The 22,768-nt window shown below is 42.4% G+C and overlaps 1 protein-coding gene across 2 annotated transcripts in view; it reads left to right on the top strand.

Moving 5' to 3' along the window:
- Positions 1 to 22,768, top strand: part of ppp2r2ba (protein phosphatase 2, regulatory subunit B, beta a) — a 52,059-nt gene that overhangs the window by 16,487 nt on the left and 12,804 nt on the right. Inside the window, exon 1 of one of the 2 annotated variants that reach the window (XM_058650264.1) lies at positions 15,498 to 16,195. The exons of the other annotated variant lie outside the window; for it this stretch is intronic. Within the exon in view, the coding sequence (XP_058506247.1) occupies positions 16,126 to 16,195 (70 nt within the window). The 5' untranslated portion in view covers positions 15,498 to 16,125. Of the gene's footprint in view, positions 1 to 15,497; positions 16,196 to 22,768 lie in introns of those variants that run through there. 2 annotated transcript variants of the gene reach the window in all.

Genomic DNA, 22,768 nt, shown 5'->3' with positions numbered 1-22,768 from the left:
ACAATTATAGTAATAATAGATTTTTATAGTGCGTATAGGAACCAATGTCTTAACCAGCCACACCCAAACTTAAGAGTGTCTCGACCCATTTTAAACTCTGAAATCTTCTGTGGTCCACCATAACTTCAATTATCTCAAATATATTTGTTAAATGGGCTGAAAATAACATTTGAACTGTGAATCTGGCCTGTGGTATAGTGTCAAATGTTATAAGTGAAACAACTGGAGCAGGAAGTGGACAAGCAGGAATGCAGAGAACAATAGTTTGGTACATGAGCAGGAAGCCAGAATAAGTAAATGTACCAAAATCACTGGACTGAGGGCACAGAGTCACAGAGAACAAGGGTCACACACACACTAGAGACAACACAGGGAAAATGCTTTAACACTTGACTGAAGAGACACATGGCAGAGACTGACTGATGAGAGAAGGCTGCATATATAGATATACTGTACTGCAGGTGCAAGTAATGAAGGTGGGACATGTAATTAAAGTGGAGGAAGTGTGGAATTATGACAGGAAGTAAACTGCACTGCAATGAGAGAAGAATGTTCGTTTTCAAAATAAAACAGGGATCGCACTTTTCCTCAAAAATCCGGGAAACTGCTTGCCTTGTTGACTTTGTTCCAGATTTATTTGGATTGACTTAATGTTGTGAAGTTGTTACATAGTGAGCGCATGCGGCTAGCACAGTAGCCTCACCGCAAGAAGGTTGCTGGTTCGTGTCTGTGTTTCCTCCCACATGTCCAAAAACACACAGAGATAATTGGACACTCTAAATTGACTGTAGGTGTGAATGTGAGAGTGAAGGGTTGTTTATCTATGTTGACCCTGTGATGGACTGGTGACCTGACCAGGGTGTACCTCGCCTTTCGCTCTGTGTCAGCTGGGATTGGCACCAGCAGCCCTCCAAGCTGACAATGGATGGACGTTACAATTAAAATAAGGAATGTTGCTTTTGAACTTTAATTAATCAAGAATATTTTACAGATATTAAAAGCTGAAAAAATAACTGACTTGTTTTCGATTTTATTTATGTTTTAAAATATGTTCTCTCGTGGCTCATTTACAGTCTGTGGCCCACACTTTGAGAATCACAGCTCTGGAACATTCAGAGCTATGTCCTCAGGTATAGGTGGCTGTTTTCTCTTCAAACTGATCTTTATTTTTCTTCTTTCGGCTGCTCCCTCTAGTGGTCGCCCCAGCACTTGATCCAGACGTGGGGCTGTCATTAAACTATAGGTGTTTCCCCCGTGGCTGGAGTCAAATGAATGACCGAAATTTCACCTGGAAATGATGACGTTTTCAAATGTCTTGTTTTGTCCACAAAGCAAAAATGATTCTGTTTTAATGATTTCTTTGGTAGATGGAGCAAATAAACCAGAAAATGTTCACATTTAAGAAGCTGAAAAATGAGAGAATCTTGATTTAATTCTTAAAATAAAAACCACTCAAACCAAATAATCGATTATCAAAATGGTTGAGGATTCATTAATCAAGTAATTGTCTCAGCCCTACATAGTTCGGTCGTCAACCTTGGCTCACATTGATTTGGACAAATTCCTCAGTGAACCACCCGAGCACAGAATGTGTTCAGAATGATTAAATGTGTCACAAAAAACGATACTGAGTCTAAATGAAGTTTATCACCAGCAGCTAAACAGTAAAATGTTTCTGAGTGCCAAGACTCAACATGACTCACTCTTTTTCTTTGGTTTTTAATGAGCGACACATTCCGGGCCTGCTCACTGTCACACTTAGCCACTTTCTCAAAACTGTCCTTGAAGATAAAGCAGCCCAGGAGAGCAGTAACATTATAGTGATAGATCGCTGGAGACAGTCGGGTGTATTTCATCGAACCCATCTGGCCTGTTTGAAAGTGTTGCTGAGTCTAAGAGAGGCGGGCAGGCGCTGGAATACAGAGAGTGATGGATGGGGTGATGGATGAAGGGGAGGAGGGGGGATGATGAGAGTGCAGATTTGGGGGAAAGGAAGTATTTTCCCGCAGAGCTGAATCTCAGGCTTGGCTGCTGCACACTGCTCTGCCTGTTTTCATACCAAGCACTCAGCTCTGGCTCCGCACCAGCTTCAATTCCACCAGTGTCTCCGAACAACAACCTACAACCCACCAGCTCGCTCGCTTTCTCTTTCCTTCCCTGATACTTTGGCTCCTCTGCTTGCTGTTTTTTTTTCCATTCACTTCCTCCTTCCTTTGGCTCTCTCCTTACCTTCACTCTGTGTTTTCCACTGCTGTCGGGCCTTTTCTCTGTAGCCTTCCGGTAGTACAGAGGATTGGGGGATACAGCCTCCAGGTTTCCATAGTGACACTTTGTGTCCTGATGTCATTAGTATTGACGGTGTGCAGCTAGGCCAAGCTGTCCTGGCAGAGGAGCTGTTCACTGTTTACCCCAAACTTGAAGCATTCGCTCTGTGTATATGTGTGAATGTGTGTGTGTGTTTTACCTATTAAGGACCTTTTCTGGTATAAAGACTGAATGTGAATTGTGATTAAGTTCAGGTTAAACTGTCCAAATGAATGGAATGGATCAAACGGATTGGGTGTTTTAGTTAGACTTGGGTTAAAATGAGTTTAAGTTAGGGCAAGGGTGGGGGTTTAGCAATTATGATGGAATGAATTAAGGTTTTAACAACTAACTGATTAATCAGTTATTAATCGATGACTTAATGAATCCAGAATGATTTGGATATTCGATTTGTCAGTTTGAGTAAGCTCTGGGATATGAACATGTTTTGGTTTCTTTGAGGACAGTCAACCCAAAATCTTTGATGACATCATCATTTTGAGGTCTGGGAAACACTGGTTGACATTGATCACTTTTTTGTGCATTGTATGAACAAAACAGCCAATCCATTAATCTAGGAAATAATCAACAGTTTAATAATTTATGAAAACAATCATCAGCTGCATAATACATGGGGAAAAAAGATAGCACTCTCAGTGTGAAGCTGTGTGGTCTGATTCCAGGAGCTGGACTTACCCAATGGAGTGTCGCCTCCATCTCCTTTGCTGAGTGTTTGATTATTGAAGTGTGTCTGAAGAGCACAGCTCCCAGCTTTATTCCCACGTTTCCCTCCTCATTCCTCTGGTTGTTTCAGTTGATCTGAGGTGTTTGAGTTCCCCGAAGCATTCCTCCCCTCTGAAATATATGAGCGTTTGCTTGTGTGACCACATGTATGACCTTGTACATCTGTCAAGTCACAGGGCTGCTCCCATGTTACTGCAGCTTGCTGATGTCAGAGCAGATCCTGCAGGCTCTCAGCTGGCAGACTGTGGCCTCTGTGTTGTGGAGTAATTAGTTCTGCTTGGTGTCAAAAGCCAAGGGTTGACTAAATATGGATCCCATATTGATGCTACCACATCGAATGCAGGGAGAGCACATCTACAGTCATCTGGCACGGGCATTTACCCTGAGCTTGTTTCCACATACGTGCGCACAAAATCCTCTTTGAGTTGTCCTCTGATAATCCTTCACATTCAAAACAATGGCAGAAGATTGTCCTGGGATCCAGGAAAAGACACTTCCTGCATTGATTGAAATGTGAACTGAGGCCTGTCCATATAAGATATGAAAAAATAAAAGAAATAAGGACATGGGAGTTTTATTTAGAGACATTTTCTGTCCTCATATATGAGTCAGCAGTAGAGAGCTGACAGGAAATGAGACGAGAGACTCACTAAATGTTCCCAAAGCTTGTTATTTTTCCTCTTGTCCAAACACTGACCACAAAGAGATTCCCTTACTAAAGGGTTTCTAAATAAGTGATGAATGAATGAATGCAGGTCTGCTGTCTGTGTTGATATTGTACAATTAATCTACAATGATTATGCAGAACTGTGACTTTTCTACTTTCTAGTCACTTGATTTGGCGTTTTATGGCATCTGGCATCTGTAATGTTACATTACTTCATTCCTCTGTAGCTATGATGAGTGTTTACACAGAACAAGAGGAAGAGTCATAGCAAAGAGAAAAGCCTTTAATGTACTTGTGAACATGTGAGTATTGCTTTAAGACAGACCTGAACCATAATTTGTCTTCAGTAAGTAAGTTAATTAGTCAAATGTGAAACAGTCTGACTCAGTAAGTTTGGAAATATTTGCATTTATCATGTTCGTGTTAAATCAATTGAGTATTGACCTGAGCTCTGCATGTGATATTTCCTTTTTGCCAGATGGTGGTGCTATAACATTAGCTCTGACAGTCACCCAGGCTGGAGTCACTCAGATTGTGTGTGTGTGTGTGTTGTGCAATAGAAAGAAAGAAAGAAAGAAAAAAGAAAGAATATACATTAAATATACACAATAAGACAGAATGGCATGTGCAGTATTTCCATTGCTTCATATTGACTCTGTATTGTGTCACAGCAGAGGAGATTGCTTTGACAGACCGACAGACAGCGTGATAAACAGACAGATGGACAGAGCCTTTTTTCCAGCCAGTCTTCTCTCCTCACACTGTGCTGTGTCAGAAAAGGCCAGTCCTTGAGGCTGATATGCAACAGAGATCCCTCATCCCAGATCAGTCAGCTGAGCAAAATGAGAAAAATAAAAAAATGACTGGCTCCATGAGTCTACTGAGGTGTTTCTATTAAAAGAAGTGGCATGAATGTATTGTCACAGTGGTCGAGGACTTTTAAAGCCTGCTTTTAAATGTGTTTGTGTGAGTCTGGGTGATAGAGAAGTGTGGACGGACAGCTTGCCACCCCGTGGGCACCACAACTACAGTCTATCTGTGATCCACACTGACAGCTGCTCTGCCAAATGGGATTTTCCTGGAGATTACAGCGTCTAAGTGTGACACGGTTGCATGTGTTTGTCTTTGTTGTTGACGGAGTATGTGTGGACTATTGTAATAAAACTGTGTGTGCTTCTTTTTCTGTGTATGTGTCTGTGTGTGTGTCTAAGTTGTATGTGTGCGTGGTAGTGAAAGGGCGGGGGTGTGTGTGTGTGTGTGTGTGTGTGTTGAGCCGAGGTGCACAGAGAACATGTTGGGTTGTCACATGGGGCTGGTTGAAACATGACTGCATGGCTTCAGGGGAACCTCTCTGGCAGAGGGAAGGGGACGTGCTCAGATTTGGGGTGAGGCGTTTTTCCACTGTGCTGCTGCTGCTGTTGCAGCTCTTATTAGCAACATTGTTGCCTCATCCCACAGTTACATGTGTGTTCATTAAAACACAACTGTCTCTCTGCTGTTTAATGTTCAAGCTCCAGTATAATAACCAATTACTATTTTCATCAGTGTAACAGCCAGGGGACAAGGAATTAGCTTCTCTTTTTTTTCTTTTTTAATTCCAATGTATTTAAATTTATTGTTCATCAGCTCAGTTAAGAGGTACACATAGGTATACATTTGTATATATATATATATATATATATATATATATATATATATACATATATATATGTAAGCTACATTTAATATATTGTTAATCATTTCTGACATAAAATACCAAATGATTACTTGATTTATCAGGAAAATAATATTTAAATGGACACAGTCGTCACAGCAGAAAATCACAAGTAATCAATTTTGTTTTTATTCTATACAAATCTAGCTAAATCACCCAAATGATCACTGATTGAATTATTTCAGCTTTCTTGCTCATCAGTTAAAAAAAAATAAAAATAAAAATTTCTTGCACGTTCTCTTCTTGCATCATGAGTCTACACAGTCCTGACATGCGAATATTTCAATATTTTATTATATTCAATATTTTGAATATTTATCACCGGTGTCTTAAATCATTGTCTCACCGAGTGTGATTTGATAATGTGACATTTTGAGCTGATTCACTGATCATAATAGTGGCAGTTAATGAGATATATTTTATTTAAATGGCAACTAAAAAGAAAAAAGTCCTTTAATTCCAATACTATTATTATGTGCGGTGAAATAATGTCCTCAGTGTTGTTCCATTTTTTATTTTACTGTACTTTAGTGCCGCCCTAGGCTTGGTTTTTAGATGACATCATTAAACTGAGCTGTGCGATATCATTAACTGCCACGTATGAATTCAAGGTTTAGGCTGGATTTTTTTTTCCCTTTAACCCAATTTACCTCAGCGTCTGCTCTGTGGAGAGCTGTGCGATGTGCATGCGTCTCTGGTCGTTTATGGTGAGGTAGCTTTATAGTCGCTCACTAACCTGCTTAACCTACTTTCCACATGCTGGTCTTTCATCTGTCCACAGAGAGAGAGAGGTGCCGTTGGATAAATATAGCTTACTTAACGACACTGTCCTTCCAAGCTTTTCAAGCAACACAAATGGCATCATGCTTTGTTGTAGTGCTACTCCCTTTCCCTTGATGCATCGCTGATCATTCCACTAATGAAATCCAGCTCCGCTTGGAACATGAACTCCCCATGTTTGGCCCATTAACCCAACTGGTAACAAACGTGTTGGGATGCGCTTGAACCTTTATTGAGATGAATATGAGCAAAATAATGACGTTTTAAGATCTTAATTGTCCAATTGTGTAGACAGCTGTTGTGCTGCATTGCAATGCCAGTTCAATTGCAGTTTCCTAGCAACCAGTGAGGTACAACGCAATGATTTTCTGCTTTAAGTGGCATCTTTTTTTTTCACTCTGAGTGAGACAAGTCGGTGCATTCACACAACAAATCTAAATCTACAGTGTGCTCATATTTCTTTACCTTTGGGCTGCTGTTTGCACGGTGTTACTGCCTGTAACACAGAGGCATTTGCAAGTGTGTGTGTGTGTGTGTGTGTGTTTTTTCTACCTTTTCTGAATGAGTGCCAGCATATGTTGACGTCCATATGGGTCATGTGCGAGTCTCTATACTCTTGAGGTATGGTAGAGTCTAAATAGCCTTGTGGCTTCAAACGGAATAATTTCATTTGATTAATTTTCACCCAAAATGCTCCGTCCTGTGCTAATCATTGTACACACATTCTTTTCAATTAATCCATTATCAAGGGAGGCAGGGCGAAAGAGGGGGGAGGTTGGGGGAGGGGAAAGGAGAGTCAGGGGGAAACAGAAAATCCAATCCTGCTGGTCTGAAGTCTGTGCAGTAGAGCATTAGTCTCATCCTGATGTAATTGGAATGACACCAAGAGTAAAGCCTACTGATTTAGGGACAGCCCTGAGGCTTGATTTAATACCCTCAACCAAAACTATGCATCTATCTTTTTATCTTTTTCTGCTTCCCTCTCCAAGGCTCTCCGCTCTTCTCAGTCCCTCCCCCACCCTGCCTTGCACTGTATTCAGTCACCAGCCATGTATCTCCATCTGCACTCCATTAAAAGAACAGTAGCCACCTTTTATTTTATTAATTTCTTTTAAAAGCCAGAAGGTTATAAACTACCTGAAGAGTGTGCATTTCCCAGTATGTTACTTACTCCTAGTGGCATTTACACACTTGAGTGGCTGTGTTTTACTCTCTCAAAGGTTATGTTTTAATCCTGACTAAATATCTCCAGAGAAAAGTGCTAAGAAAGGGCAGAGAGAGCAGGTGTATCCAGGCCAGGGTGCTGCGTCCCCAAGGTCTGTTGCTGCTCAGTCCCCCTGACAGATGGACAACCAGGACAATCCTATTACCCCCGTGTGTTCAGATGTTCTTAATGCCAGGGCATTTCATGGCCAGTGGAAGGCAATGGATGTTTGGACGGACAATTTCATGCAAACCAGTGAACAGGCAGTGAAAATAATATCTACGATGACTTTGCAACTCATTAATATGGGCACACACTGCTTTCTTCTTTATCTGGCAAAAAAGGGACAAAAGTGACTTAAACTTGTGTTTATTTTATGTTTTCTTGCTTCTTTTATCCCCTTGGCCTCAAAAGGCAAGTTTCGTCCACTGTCACTATCACCAACAACGAGGAACTATGTGTGTTTCTAATAAAAAAGTAGCATCCATCCATTATCTACCGCTTATAACCCCACGGGTGTGCTGTGCCAGTCTCATTTATCTAATCCCCATATTGCATGTTTTTGGACTGTGGGAGGAAGGCGGAGAAAACCCACACACACAAGGGGAGAACATGCAGAAAGGCTGGGTCTTCTTCCTGCAAAGGCAAGAGCGCTAACCACTACACCCATCTTGTGGCCCATTTAAAGGGCACTTTGCTACAAATTTCCCAGGGACAGTCTTTGGCATGTAGACCCACGGAGCAGGAGATGAAACCCCCGATCTTCCACTTGAGCCATGGAAGATGGCCTCCTCAGCCACGGCCACACTGCAAGGACTAGGAACTAAATGTAAGTTCTAGGTAGATATTTTGGCCCCAAAAGCTCCTTCCTCTAGGTCCCTTTTGCTGTTTGGGGTGATCCTTGTCTCTTGACCAATGATAGAGCAGCTATAGCTCCCTCACAGAAATGTATGAATAATTTCTCCACTTTGATTGTACCATCATTTATTTTAAAGTATAGCATGTTAACTCAATTTATTTTAAAGATACTATGAAATATTGAATTAAAAAAGATTGGGATTGATCTGCCACAACCACTCATCTGCTGGATTAAGGATGAAATAATCAATATCTATCCTATTTAAACCTAACATTATCCAGTGGTCAATACAGAGTATTGACTTGAGTCCTGCTGATATGAGAGAATTGCAGTGAATACAAACATATAACTGCTGTGCAGGTGCTGTGTAGTGGAATATCTATAGCCTATGTCGCCTATGTTGTTTGGTATGCAGACAGCATCTCCACCGCCTGTGGCCCCACACCAGCATTCCTAGGTCAAGCAATTACCACACATCAAGGAAAGCAATTGGGCATGACTAAAACATCATTGCCATGTGATCGTGTCCCTATGTTTGGTGCTGCTCGGGCCTAATTTAACCCACTTTGTCCATACGATCGTGGAAAATTGAGGACACGCTCTCCAATTCTGGTGCCTCCCCCGAGCATTTCCTGCAATTCTGACACGCAGAAGCTGGATCGTATAGATGCATTGTCACTGGACTGTCACCCAGTGGAGTGGGCGATGGGGGGTAATGAATGGGAGAAGTAAGGGAACAGAGGAAAACTAGTAGCTGGAGGTATGGAGGAGGGAAGATTCAGTGAGCCATGAGTGGTAGAAATTTGAGCAATTCTGTTATTTTTTCAGTGTAAAAGTCCATTTATAGACATTATTTATGTGTAATGTTATCTACCCTACATACCTCCATGTGTCACAATACTAATAAATAATAATAAGTTCCAAGTTGCAGACATCAACAAACATTGACAATTGAAGAGGTTTTTGTATTGTGCTTGATCCAAAATAGTCAGAAATGACTGAACGTAAGTTGTCCCACTAATGGCAAATATGACTTGTGACCGACTGTATACTGCCCCCATGATTTGGGGTGGTATTGCTCGGTTTCATCATTGCAAGCTCTGCTGCAACATTCAACAAATCATATATACAGTATGTATATATATATATATATATATACACATACTGTATATGCAAAGGAGAGACAAAAGGCTCCATCCGTCTCTGTCTTTTGCATAGGGTATAAATTGACCTTAAAAGGATTGTATTAAGCACATGACTATACACTTATACAAACATACCTGAAGTATAATTAATTACAGTCAATATCAGAGATTGGAGTACATCATACAAGTCTTAAGCAAGTCCAAAGTCATTCTTGCAAAAGGACTGCTTCAAGGTCTCAAACAACTGAATCGTTCATAATATATATATAATTGATCAAAGAATCAATAAAATTAAGATAAATAAACCTACAGAGCCTAAAATGTAAAGAATACTGAAATTAGGCCTACATTAAACTGTAGAAATATTAATCTAAAGAAACGGCACTTTTTGAGCACCAGGACTTTAACTTTAGATTAGGACTTTAACTAAATATATTAAAATAGCAACCAACACACTTCCTGTCTTCCCTTTGTTTGTGGGATTTAAAATGTTGAATGAAATTTTACGTAGTGGTGTTGGTGCCGCTCGGTTGCCAGGTTTGTATGCAAGGCCACCAAAGCACGCACCCAATGTTTTCCGTGTTTCAAAATCAAAGTGTAACATTAAATGTAAATATTCGATTAGTCAAGTCATTTCGAATCATTTTACTCAAGTCTAAGTCAAGTCCCCCACCTCTGGTTAATACTACCCTCCATATTGTTATACACTGGACCTTTAAGGAGAAAGGAGATTGGCATATGCGCACAGGCTCTGGCATAGAGAGGCTCCCTCTTCATATTCCTTCATTACACAGTCAAATATGTCTGTGCCTTTAACTGTCACTGTCTGCCTCCCATTTCTCCCCCTCACCTCAACAAAAGGTGACAAACCTGAACCTCTCATCCATGCCGCTTCATTCTTCAAAATCCATTATTTCACTGATTCCATTTCAATTTCATTCAGTCTCACTGCTCAGCTGTAACTTAGCTGAAGTCTAAGTTACAGCTGAGGGGGGCGGGAGAGGAGCGATGTGTGCCTCTTTTGTCCTCACGGTGCCTGTTTAAATATTGATAGAGATGGGGAAACACCACTGACCACTCAGTCAGATCTGAGGGGGGTCAAGGATGGCAGAGTTTCTCTGCAGATTTCATTAGGGGAGCAGAGGACTGTAAATATGGAAGTATGTGAATCACCAGGCCCTCGCTGACGCTCCAGCAGCCTTCATTATCCCCCTGCATGGATAATGGCCTGTAATGTATTCCAATGGAGGTGGAGGTTGGAGGGTGATGGGGTGTAAAATAGCATGTGTAGGAAGGTTATGTGTGTTTTTTTTTTCTACAAGCAGGCTGCCTCTCACAGCCAGATTCCCATTAGTGCAGGAGCCGAGGATTGGATGTGCAAATGGTCCTGAGGATTAGAGCGCTGTAATGTATTTAGGAGAGAGGGTTCCACAATCTCTTTATTGCTGCTGCTGATGTGTGTTGGGACTAGCACGGGGGAGATGCACAGTCCCTTTGTGGAACCACAGAGATTTAGGGTAAAGTGAGTTGATTATGGCAGGAATGCACTGCACACACACACACACTCAGAGATTATGATTTGAGTTGTGTGTGGCGTTATTAGAATCAGCATGGAAATTAGATCTTCCCAGAAAGCGATGCAGACGGTGGCACTACTAATCTCATTAATCAGTGTCTGGGGTGTTTTTTTTTTCCCCTCATCTTTTCTCTCATCTTCTTTTCCATCTTCTCCTTCACCCCTCTCTCTGTTTCCTTTCTCTCCTGATGTGAACTTTATTTAACCTTTATTTCACTGGTTAGTCACACTGGGATTTAAATTTTACAGTCCGTTAGCGCCATCATCCATGCAACTGGACAACCATGTTGACCAATAAACACTAGTTTCAAATGTGAAGACAAGGCAGCCATAAATTGCCATCTATTTTGTTAGTTCATTATTGGTACATTTGTTTAAGTGTACAAGTGCTTTAAAACATTTTTGTTTTTGTAGAATAAGCCTTTTGTTACTATACGTAAGGCAAGGGTCTTACTTTATGGAGGCCACCATATTGCGCCGCCATATTTCTACAGCAGCCTAATGGCGTATTTCCACTGGCTCTACTCGCCTCGCCTCGCCACAGCACAGTTTAAGTAGTGTTTCCACTAGCAGTGGCGAGGTTCCAAAAGCATGCTGAGTAGGTACTATGCAATGATTGGTCAGACTGCCGGCCACTGACGGGCCAGAGTGCCGTCACAGGAAGAGACGTCCGACACAGAAATCAAGCCGAACAGTGCCAAACAGTAGATCACTTAAAACTACTTAACAATCCTAAAAACGTGGGTTAATTTCCAACAACTACCAGGAGTCTGGTGTATTAAGGGGCAACACAGACCCTGCTGCTGTATTTCAGTCCAGTGACTGTGTCAGACGGAGTCTGTGCTCATGGAGGAAGTACTGAACAAATATTTTTAATTAACTGATTCTAGTGATTTGATTCAGTTACACTGAAAACAACTGCAAGTCACTAGTCACTCGTTTGTGTGTGTGTGTGTGTGTGTGTGACGCGTATAAAACAGTCACCGCAGTTTCACACAGCCATGCAGTGATGACTCCGCCCACGTTGAGTAGGTACTTTTTTTGTAGTGGAGATGAAACCTAAACCAAAGTTTACTACGAAATGAATAACGGCATCCTGTCAGTATATGAAGGCCATTGTAATTCCCGACAAGCAGCAATCTCTTGTATTACACATTGGACCTTTAGAGCAATTAGGGCTGCAACAAAATGATTATTTTCATAATCGATTAATCTGTTGATTATTTTCCCGATTAATAGAATACTTGCTTGGTCCATAAAATGTTGATCAGTGTTTCCCAAATCTGGAAATGGTGATGTTCTCAAATGTCTTGTTTTGTCCACAAACCAAAATGATTCAGTTATAGTGATTTCTTTGTTACATGAAGCAAAGCAACCGTAACATATTCACATTTAGGAAGCTGAAAAATCATAAAACTTGTTTAAATTATTAAAACAAAACATGCAAACTGATTCATCGATTATCAGAATAGTCGAACATTAATTTAGTAATCAATTAGCATTTGATTAATAATCGATTTATCTTGGTAGCCCTATACGAGCAATTGCAGTCAGCAGTATTTGTATTTATGTATTCTATGTTTTAAATGTGGACAAACCTTTCAAGTTTGAGTTTGGACTGATTGTTCCAGGACAAGATGCCAAAAATGTTAGATTGACCCGACAGCTCTTAAACTGTAGCTGATTGTGAAACCTGAGAGGACTTTGTCTTACAAGATTGCCTGAGATAACTTTTAATTAAAATATTAAAATGTACTAATGTTTTGTTGATAACCAATTAAAGCTCCAGTTTGTAACTTCTGTTGGCCCCTGAGGGTTTCTGAGTATGTCTATGTAATCTCACACCACCGGCCACTCCTCCACTACCTGCTGAAATAAGAATTTGTCCCATCAAAGTGTTGAATGACCAGAGTTTCTTGGCATTTTCAGTCACACTCTGACTTCTTGCTGCCATCTTGCTGTTGGAGTTATTTTATATAGCCATTGTGCTTCAGTCTTGCCTGCACTTGGGGAATGTCATGTGCAGTTGATAGGCTAAATCAAACCACAGGATAAAGAACAGAATTGGGTGTTGAGAGCAGAGGTGGTGGTGAACCTCAGGGCTTCTTGCTCACTGCATCAGAAATGTGCCATGTCATGCCCTTCTCATAAGGCTGCTCTTGTCTGACCTGAATGTCTGCTGTCAGGGGAAATGGATGTGAATGCGCAGAGAAAAAGCATAGAAAGTAAAGTAGCTTAAAGCTCGACCTGCTCTGACTATGTGTATATGTCTATATAGAGTGAAGGAAGTGATGGGGGTGCATGTGTAGGATCTGCAGGCTTAAGAGGCATGAGGCAGCTGTCGTCTTTACATGCACAGAGCTGGTTAATGGTCAACGCTTTGAACCAAGTCTGGTGTCAGGGGACATAAGGTGGCTCAGCTCTCCACTTATACTGTACATGTGACTATATGATTAACAGCTTCAATGTTTAAATCCAATTCAATTGGATTCAATTTTTTACAGGTACTGTTATCAATCAAAACGCAAGTCTGACCCAGGACTATACCATACCATACCATACCATACTGTACTGTACTGTACCAAACCGACCATACCTTGATGGAAACACAACAAAAGTGGAGGAGAAATGGAGAAAGACAAACAGGTGTTTGTACTGAATCTACCTCCCTCCTGCTGATTTTGCCTGAAAGTCATTAATAAATAGCCTATAAAACAATATTTAGTGCTGTGCTACATTTAGTTAGTTTGCTGGTCACCTATTCTTCTATTAATAACTTTGAAACAGTTGTGTAATGTTATTTGGCCTGTTTGAAGGTTTTCTAGTGTCAAATCAATTCCTTTTGTTTGATGAATATAAAAGCTATGTGCCACATGGTGGAGTCATAGTTGCACTGTTGTCCTACAGCAGAAATACCCAGGTTCATGACTTGGTCCGACTGAAGGCCTTTGTGTATGGAGTTTGCATGTTCTCCCCATGTGTGCATGTTTTCTCCAGGTTCTCTGTTTCCTTTCACAGTCCACGTTAACAGCAGGTGTGAATGTGAGAGAGAATGGTCAGCTGGGATTGGCTCCAGCATCCCGCTGAGCCTTTATCCTCATGCAGAGGATAAAGGCCTGTTTATACTCCATTCTTGACAATATACAATACTTCCTCTAGAGCAGGGGTGTCAAACTCAAATGACCTGGTGGCCAATGAGCATCTAGTCTGGTCAAGCGGGGGCCGACATAGAGGTGGGCAATATAAGATATTCACTATGATATTAGGCAGAATTGCAAAGTAAAAGTGCTTGTTTTGATATAAAATGATTATCAAAAAAACATATTTATGATGCACAAAAACAGAGAATTAAATAGAAAATTTAGCAAATAATGACAAGGATAATTGTGATTAAAACAGCTTAAATATATGTAATTTCATGTTGCGTGTAATACATTTAATAAAGCAATGATTACAACCAAATGTCTTATTACTATTATAAAAATATTGCTGGCAAATACATTTAGTCTTATATTCTGTCTCTATTCCATCACCTCGCATATTGGTGGGCGGGCTGCATGTAATCGATTGGAGGGTCACATGTGGCCCCCGGGCCGCCAGTTTGACACCCCTGCTCTAGAGGGCAGGGCCTTTCCGACATTTTTAAATGGCAGTATAGACTCTTCTTCGTCATTTTCCTGACTGATTGGGACTATTGACTCTATACTGCCCCCATGATTTCCGGTGGTATTGCTCGGTTACATCCGTCATTGTAAGCTCTCCTGCGACTTGCACCATTATGGACAAAAGTCTCCGTCCGTCTCCACATTTTGCTTATAAATGAAACTTATAGCAAGTCTGGTCACTGGGAGCTCCCCCTACACTTTGGGAGTACAACACCACTGTAAACACCCATCAGTCTAGTGTCCATTTATTTCCAATGGAGCTGGTGAATATCCGTGGAGCCATGTCCATGCCAGCGGTCAGCATCCGTTTTCGGCATTCTCAAAAAAGCCGGTCCAATGCTTACTTGTGTTTGTGGCCCCTCGCTCGGTCATTTCCTCTTCCTCGCTTCCTTCAGCAACCGTTTTCTCTGCTTCTTTGTGGTCGGCTTTGACATGATGAACATCAAGCAATTCCTGTGACTCCTGAGACCAGGTTGGCCATGATCTTGCAAGGCTCTGCAGTTGAGGGAGTTGAGACAGCTCCTAATTTAGCCAGCACAATGACTCTGAAGCTGTTCAATTAATCCTGCATAGTTCTGCTTTAAGCAGTAGACAATGAATGAATGAATGAATGAACGAATGAACGAATGAATGAATGAAAAAAGTTGTCACAATTTTTAAAACAGGACCTTCAGCCACTTCCTCTGGTGCCAGGACTGATCTGGACTCTCTCTGTGTGTTTGGTGATGGTTCAGCTGAGCGTCACATTTGCAGTTTTCAAGAGGCAGCAGCCACACAGCATGGGAGGGGCCGACCTCTGCTCGCGCACAGCAGCAGCAGCGCATCAGTGGGCAACTACAGCACAGGATGGCGCAGTGAGTCAGCTGAGCTGCCCGTGGACCAGAGCCGCAGAGAGACACAGAGAGAGACACAGAGAGAGACAGAGAGGGACAGAGACAGAGACTTTGCAGGGTGTTGAGACAAAATAAAAGAGCAATGTGCAACTTCTGAGAGTCTGACATGGAAATACTGAAGTGATCGGAGAAGCTTGTTGACGCATTATCCCGCCCGCCCCGCTGGCTCAGAGCGAGAGAGAGAGGGAGAGAGAGAGAGAGAGAGAGAGAGAGAGAGAGATCCAGTCCGTCTAAACTAAACCAAATCCTCCATCAGACTCTTAGGACGTGCGCTGCTGCGGATTCACCACCTACAGGAGGACATGATTTGATATTTCTTTAAGTGGAGAATAAATGATGAATCATCGCACACAGAGGACGTAACGCTCTTCAATCACTCTTTAAATCCACTGTTTCTGTCTCGCGGACGCTTTTGGCTAAATCACAAGGTATTTGATCGCGATCGTGTCTTTTACGCCGGTGACCTGGAACCATGACAGCCTCCCTGCTGGTCCCACAGTCCGCCTGCTGACGGTACCGGGCATGATGGGAGCAGGTCTGCCGCTTTCAGGATCCCAAACCTGCCGATTTATCAATGGAGGAGGAAAGTGACACCCGGAAAATCAACAACAGCTTCCTTCGCGACCACAACTATGCAACCGAAGGTATTTAAAAAGCGCTGATGTTAACCTGACACTGTTGCTATGGAGGGATGACAGCATATGGAAGTGACTGCATGATATCATAAATGATTCAGAGGAACTAATAGGCAAATATCACAATACATGAATGTCTTGTTAGGCTTCCTGGGCTTTTATTAAGATCATTTAAAACGAATGTAATCACAGTGTAAGCTTATTTAATCATGCTAATTAAATAAGGAACATCATGTTACATTCAGGTGGAGGCTGGTGTGTCAATAGCAGGGAATGATGAGGTGGTGTAGCCATTAACCTGCTTTATTTTTAATGACCACACTGACTCGGATTAAATCTGTATGGACAAGGGAATAAAGCTGCTTATATAATGCAGTCAGAAAGTGATCAATAAATCATGCGTAAAATGTATTTTCCTCATTCTGTATGCACTTGTTGAAAGAAGGAGACACAGGGATGTGGCCTAATTCAAGGAGGCAGCACATTGAAACATGGATCTCTCTCACACACACACACACACACACAGGTTTGCATAACTATTCTTCTTAGGCCTCTGCACTGTAACCCTAACCTAAACCTTAATTTAAATCTTAGCCCTCAACACAACCAGTTCCTCAGAAATGAGCTTCTGACTCATTAGGACCAGGTTTTGGTCTCCATGCGGCCTACTGGTCCTGACAAGATCAGTCTTTGTGGCAGAAATTCTGAAAGCCATCACAGATACAAGCACACACACACTTTCAACACCCCCGTCACCATGCACTGAACAATAGCTGTAGATGTTGCAGAGCCATAAACGCTGCCCCTGCACACGAGTGAGTTTCTCCCCACTGACCACACACCAGCTTCTTAAACATCCGCTTAATAGTTCCCTTATGTTCCTCCAATCAGCTCCATCTGTCCCCTGCAAGCTGCTTAGCTCACCGAAACAACATTAAACACTGATTTACAGGTAAAAGTTACCTCTGATGTCCTCACCGCCTCGGTGCCATGCATGCACTGATTATGCAGATTGTTCACATGGACGCTAAGTGCCGTTATTATAAAATAATAAAAGCACTGCAGACCGAGAGCTTTTCATTATACAGACAAAGCACAACGTCAACATCATTAGCTGCTCTTGTATGTGTAATGTCTTTCGTTAAGGGTTGTGATTTATGATCACAATCATTATTGATTCATTTGCAACGCATTCTCTAAACAAATCAGATCATTTTTCCGTCAATTAAATGAGTAAAACGTCTGCTTTCATTTCAACCGTCGCCATCACCGTGATTGTGTTCATACTGCCTGTTGTAGTCAGCCAAAATTTTAACATTTTTTATTTCACCATCATACGTGGCAAAGAAAATTCTCATATTAAAAAAGATCTGGATGATATATTAAAGCCGTCCATTTATCTCACACTATTCCTGGCACCCACATCATTTTTAAAAAAGAAACTCAATGGGACAAAATAGAAATTTGGATTATGAAAATAACCGAAGAAATCAATTATAGGTTGCTCGATCGACCCTGACGTTGTCTACAGGAAAGAAAATGAGTGTAGAATAGAGGTTGTTGGAGAGTGTGTGTGTGGCCGCAGGGTGGGTCAGGCCTCAGTGCCTTCTTGGATTTACCATTAGCTCAGGTTACTGACGCCAGTGCAGGTTGGAGGAGAGTCAAAGTCAGAGCTCATTCTCCATCTCACACATTCTTCAATGTTTCTGTTTTAATTCAACACAGGAGAGCATCATCATTTGTGCAGCTCCCGGGCACTTATAGATGATTCCCTGTCATTGCTAAACACACAGTCAGTGGTTCATAGCAGGAGGAAGTGAAGTGGGGGTGGGAGTGGGTGTGATGGATATCTTTGTGTGATGTGTGTGCTGAGAGGAAAACCAGGAGGGGAGCTTCCTCCAGCTTCTCTCCTCTCTGTCTCTGTCTCATTCCTTTGATCAAGAAAAAGTGGATTAGAGTTTTACCGGTTGTAAAACGTGTCCCCTTAAAGAAAGGACGGTCTAGTCGGTGGCCCATCTGTGCTCTTCAAACAATGAGAGACTTTTGTTATGTTTTATAGCTATAATTTATGGCTGATCGTCACACCTCATATATCATGAATGGGTGTATGTGTGCGTCCATTCACTCGCTCACATCGTGTCACGTAAATGGTATGAAGTCAGTTTGCAGCCAAAGATCATACGAGCCGGTGTCTGGGTCCATTGCTCTCCTCATAAATTCAGCAAAGTGCACATGTTCCATCAGGCTCCGTCCATTCAGACCACACACACACACACACGTATATACACACACACACACACACACACACGTATATACACACACACACACACACACGTATATACACACACACACACATACATTTGCTCTCACATGCATATACAAAGGTCCCTGATGAGTGTCGACGAGCTGGTAAGGGTTTCCCCTCGGGCTGTGCCACAGCAGCAGGACACTTTAATGATGTCACACTTTAATGATGTCACTCTTGCTGACCTTTGCCTTGCACCAATCCCACGCCTCGCTGGATCTGAGGGTGGTTACAGTGACTCTGAGTGAGCAAAGCTGGTCATTTATGGTTGAGTATCAAATTTCAAAGTCTCCTTAACATTAAAGTTCCCCAAAACGGTGTTGACTATAGATCATAGATTGTATATAAAAATGGACAAAGTCCTCTAGTCGCAAACCAAAATCCCACTTTGAAGCCTCGAGAGTTGCAGTTTTGCAACAAGGCACCTGATGGACAATATCAGCTGTCAATCACACCGGTGTCCACTCATATGTACCATGCTCTTTTTTCTATTTTCCTCTAAATGAGGACATTTTACTAAATTGACATCATGTTCAGTTGACGAAAATCTGAAATTAAGATGATTAAGAAATAGTTTTTTTCCCATAGATTTCCATTCAATTTTTTGTGATCATTGGAGTCGCCCCCTGGTGGCTCGCTGCTACATTTGTCCTGTTTCCTGGGCTTTACTTTTTCAAAATGGGAGATGACGTCCATGTTTACAAACTGTCTGTGGTCTGTGGAGGAAAGAAAATTGCATTACACTGTCATTTGCATTCACCATCTTCCTGCACATGACACAGTGCTAATGGTGACAGAATGGATGGTTCTGGGCTCTCTCTCTCTCTCTCTTTTTGTGTGTGTGTGTGTGTGTGTGCATGTTTCAAAGCAGTTGTGTTTAAGTGTGTGTTAAATCAATGTACCGTTACACTCCTACAACATGGGTGTCGGTTAATTTTCATAATCTCCACCTTGAATGTGTTTTCAGTAATGGATGAATCTGTCAAGTGTTGGTACACTAACGCCACAGTGGATGTAAAAATGTAAATGGCTTCCTCGCTGTGAGGCAGGACCTAACCGAACGTCTGCTTTAGTATTGATTTCTGGTCCTTTACAATTTAGCTACCGGAACAATGACCTAAAGATCTATTGGTAGGACATGTAATCCCTTCCTCCCTCTCTCCCCTGCCCCCCTCTGTCTCACTCCCTTCCCTTTGCTGCTTGTATACTGTATGTCGGTCTGATACCATACAAGCCTGAGTGTGTTGTGACCCCTGTAACCCCCCCTGAATACTGATGCAGACCCGTAACAGAGATCCTACAGCCTTTATTGCCGCTGCAGATGCTGATGAGAGCAGGAGCGAGCCTGGATGCTTGTGCCAAGGCAAACGGCCTGGGGCCACACTTTAAGACCCCGGCATAAAAAAAGACTTATCCCACCATACCCCCAGGTCCCATCCATTATTCACTATACGGAACACTCCAAACGCAGAGCCCCACCTCGCCGCTATAGCACGAGAAAGATAATGTCTATGTGTGCTGCGTGTATTGGGGGGTGGTGTCAGGGTGGCAGGGGCTTAATGGCAAGCTGTGAAGTTGGGGAGAGTCACACTCCTTATTCAGCAGCTGCTTTCATCTCTTGATTAGCTTCTTATTAAGTCTGCAGTTCCATTAAATTTAATGAGAATGTGTTGAGAATACCCGTGGTGTTGCTACTGTAGGACTGTGGCAAAGGAAATATCCTACGTCTCAACCCACAAAATAGCTTTATGGCGAGTGGATTTGAGGTGCGGCTGTGATAGATGTGTTGCGTGTGAGTCATTCAGAGCGCTGCTAGCCTGCAGGCTGAGCAGAGTTTGACCTTTCTGGACTTTATAATGGAATACATTTGTAAGTTTTGATAGCTAATTCCTGTGTCCTGCGTGTCGAGGAAGCGGGCGTCACTAGAAGGGCTTTGTGTTTTGTTGATAAGGTCATCCAAAGCACGTTGTTTTTTTTAACAGCGGCTCTTCTTTGATTCATCCCTGTCTTGAAAACAAGGAAGATGAAAGGATTCGCACCAAAGCAGCACATGCAGACAGACAGCGAGGGAGAGAGTTTTTGTTTTGGTGGTGGATTATAATTCTCTATGCCCCCACTTCACCATCCCCCCCTTCCACAATCTTCAATTTCTGAGAGAATACCAAATAAGAAGCATTTGAAATGAATCCTCTTGGCATGCAGCTCAGTGCGTGCAAGGCTCGGTTACTGGTTTCACTCCCTTTCGCGCCACCTGTCCTCTCCTTCTGTTTCAACCTGTCCCGTGTTGTGTCTGTAGTCCGATGTGTGCCACGCCAACGTGTTAATGAAGTGTGAGGAGTGAGGCAGTAACATGTCTCGCCCATTCCACCATCAGCTCCCTGTGGGGGGAGAGTGGGGATACAGAAAGGCACATGCACACGAAAGATGCACAAAAGAGTACGCACACATTCACACTCATCTCAAGGGGCTGATCCTGGAGAAACCAGGTTAATTAGCTTGTTCACTCCAGATCTTACAAAGAGTCATGCTCTTCAGATGAAGAGAGCTGCGTTGTTCTCTGTTGCTGTGTGTGCGGCTAATAAAGCCTTAATCATGTGGCTGAGTACCAGACCAGGAGGTAGCTGGGCTGGTTCAGAATTGTATTTGATCTCCATTGTTGCTGGTGTGAAACAAAAACTATTATCAGCTGCTTGTACAGCACGGGAATTGGATTTCATGTGAATAATTTCGACATGAAATGTTCCTGGAAGAAAAAGATGTGCCGACTGATGCATTATTGTTTGTTATCATTAAAAGGAACGAGAGCAACGAGTGAAAGAGAGTCCGAGAGCGGAATTATCCCCCAGTCTGATCCTTTGACGTAGGCAGCTCAGTGTAATCCTCTCTTCTCTGAGTCTAACTCTGACAAACATTTACACAACACTCACGTAACTCCCTCTACCTGGACTTTCTCCACACCTCTTATACAACTGTCTCTGCATGTGTAGACACACAACCGTCCAATGCCACTGGATCAAGACTCTTTCTGTTTTTTGTTGTGTTTATTTCTCCCCTGACAGGATTAAGTGCTGTCTAGAGGTTAGCCAGGGTGCTACTATTTTGGCGTTTGCTTTCCTCTGTGCTGACGAGACTCACTGTACTTTTTGTTGACCTACTTAGTGCAACAAACCTCCATCCCCAGAACCCCCCCCCCCCCCCATCATCACATCATCACAATCATTTCCTTTAGTGGCCCCTTCTGTTATGTGTGATGGATGTTGCAGGCTTGGGGGGTATCTATAAATACATTCAATATCCTCACTCTGGTTTTCATTCCAGAATCAATGCATATCTATGTTTCCATCCAGTCGGTTTGACGCACAATTCTATATTGCATGCTGACGGGTGTTATTGCAGTTCACGTTGGCGAATAGGAACAGATAAGAGAGGTGCCATGCCACGCACACACACACACACACACACACACACACACACACAACAGCAGCAGCAGGCCAACAGGCTTCTCTGTGTTATTACTGGTGATGGATGTGCGTTATCTCTGATGCATCAAGAAGCTCTGACCTGTCTGTGTCAGACCTGGCTGACCACAGGATTTATGGGCTTCATCTGGTTATGGTCTGCTGATGAAGCTGTGTGTGTGTGTGTGTGTGAGGGAGAGAGAGATTGTGTGTTCTTTGAGAAGAATCCCCACCCAGCTGCTAATTCCACTCTTCCTTGACCCTGCATGGTGCTCGTACTAAAAATCTGATCTGACGCAGGTGCAAATCATTCAGGAGACACCGCCCACCTGCAGGTCTGCTGCTAATCAATTTGTTCCCTGTAATGAAATTTCATCTGGAAAAAAAAGGAAAAAAAAAGCACTGCAATTCAAACACAGGTCCACGAGGCTGTCTGGTTAGAATACATCTGCATGGAGCAGGGGGGGAAGCGTTCCATCACGTTATGAGTTTCATCTCAGTGGTTCTGTCCGATTCTGCATTTACTGAGATGAAGGAAGGAAGCATGCTTGTGTAAACTCGTTAAACAGCAGTCATCAATTACTGTTTCTCCTCAGTGACTTAATGTGTTGATGATCATGGGAGGAGAGAGGGAAACGGGGGAGACATGCAAAAAGGGGAGGATGAAGGACAAAGAGAGAGAAAGAGGCTTTGATAGAAGAATGCTGACTGCTAAGCCGATTCCACTCGATTCACACCAGTGGCTTTGGCTTGATGGTGCCGGGGAAGACAATATTGTGTGTGACTGTGACTGTGAGTGTGTGTGTGTGTGTGTGTGTT

Source organism: Solea solea, chromosome 14, assembly GCF_958295425.1.
Source record: "Solea solea chromosome 14, fSolSol10.1, whole genome shotgun sequence".
Taxonomy (NCBI): Eukaryota; Metazoa; Chordata; class Actinopteri; order Pleuronectiformes; family Soleidae; genus Solea; species Solea solea.
Note: the sequence above shows the minus strand (reverse complement) of the source record. Positions and strands in the feature narration are given on the sequence as shown.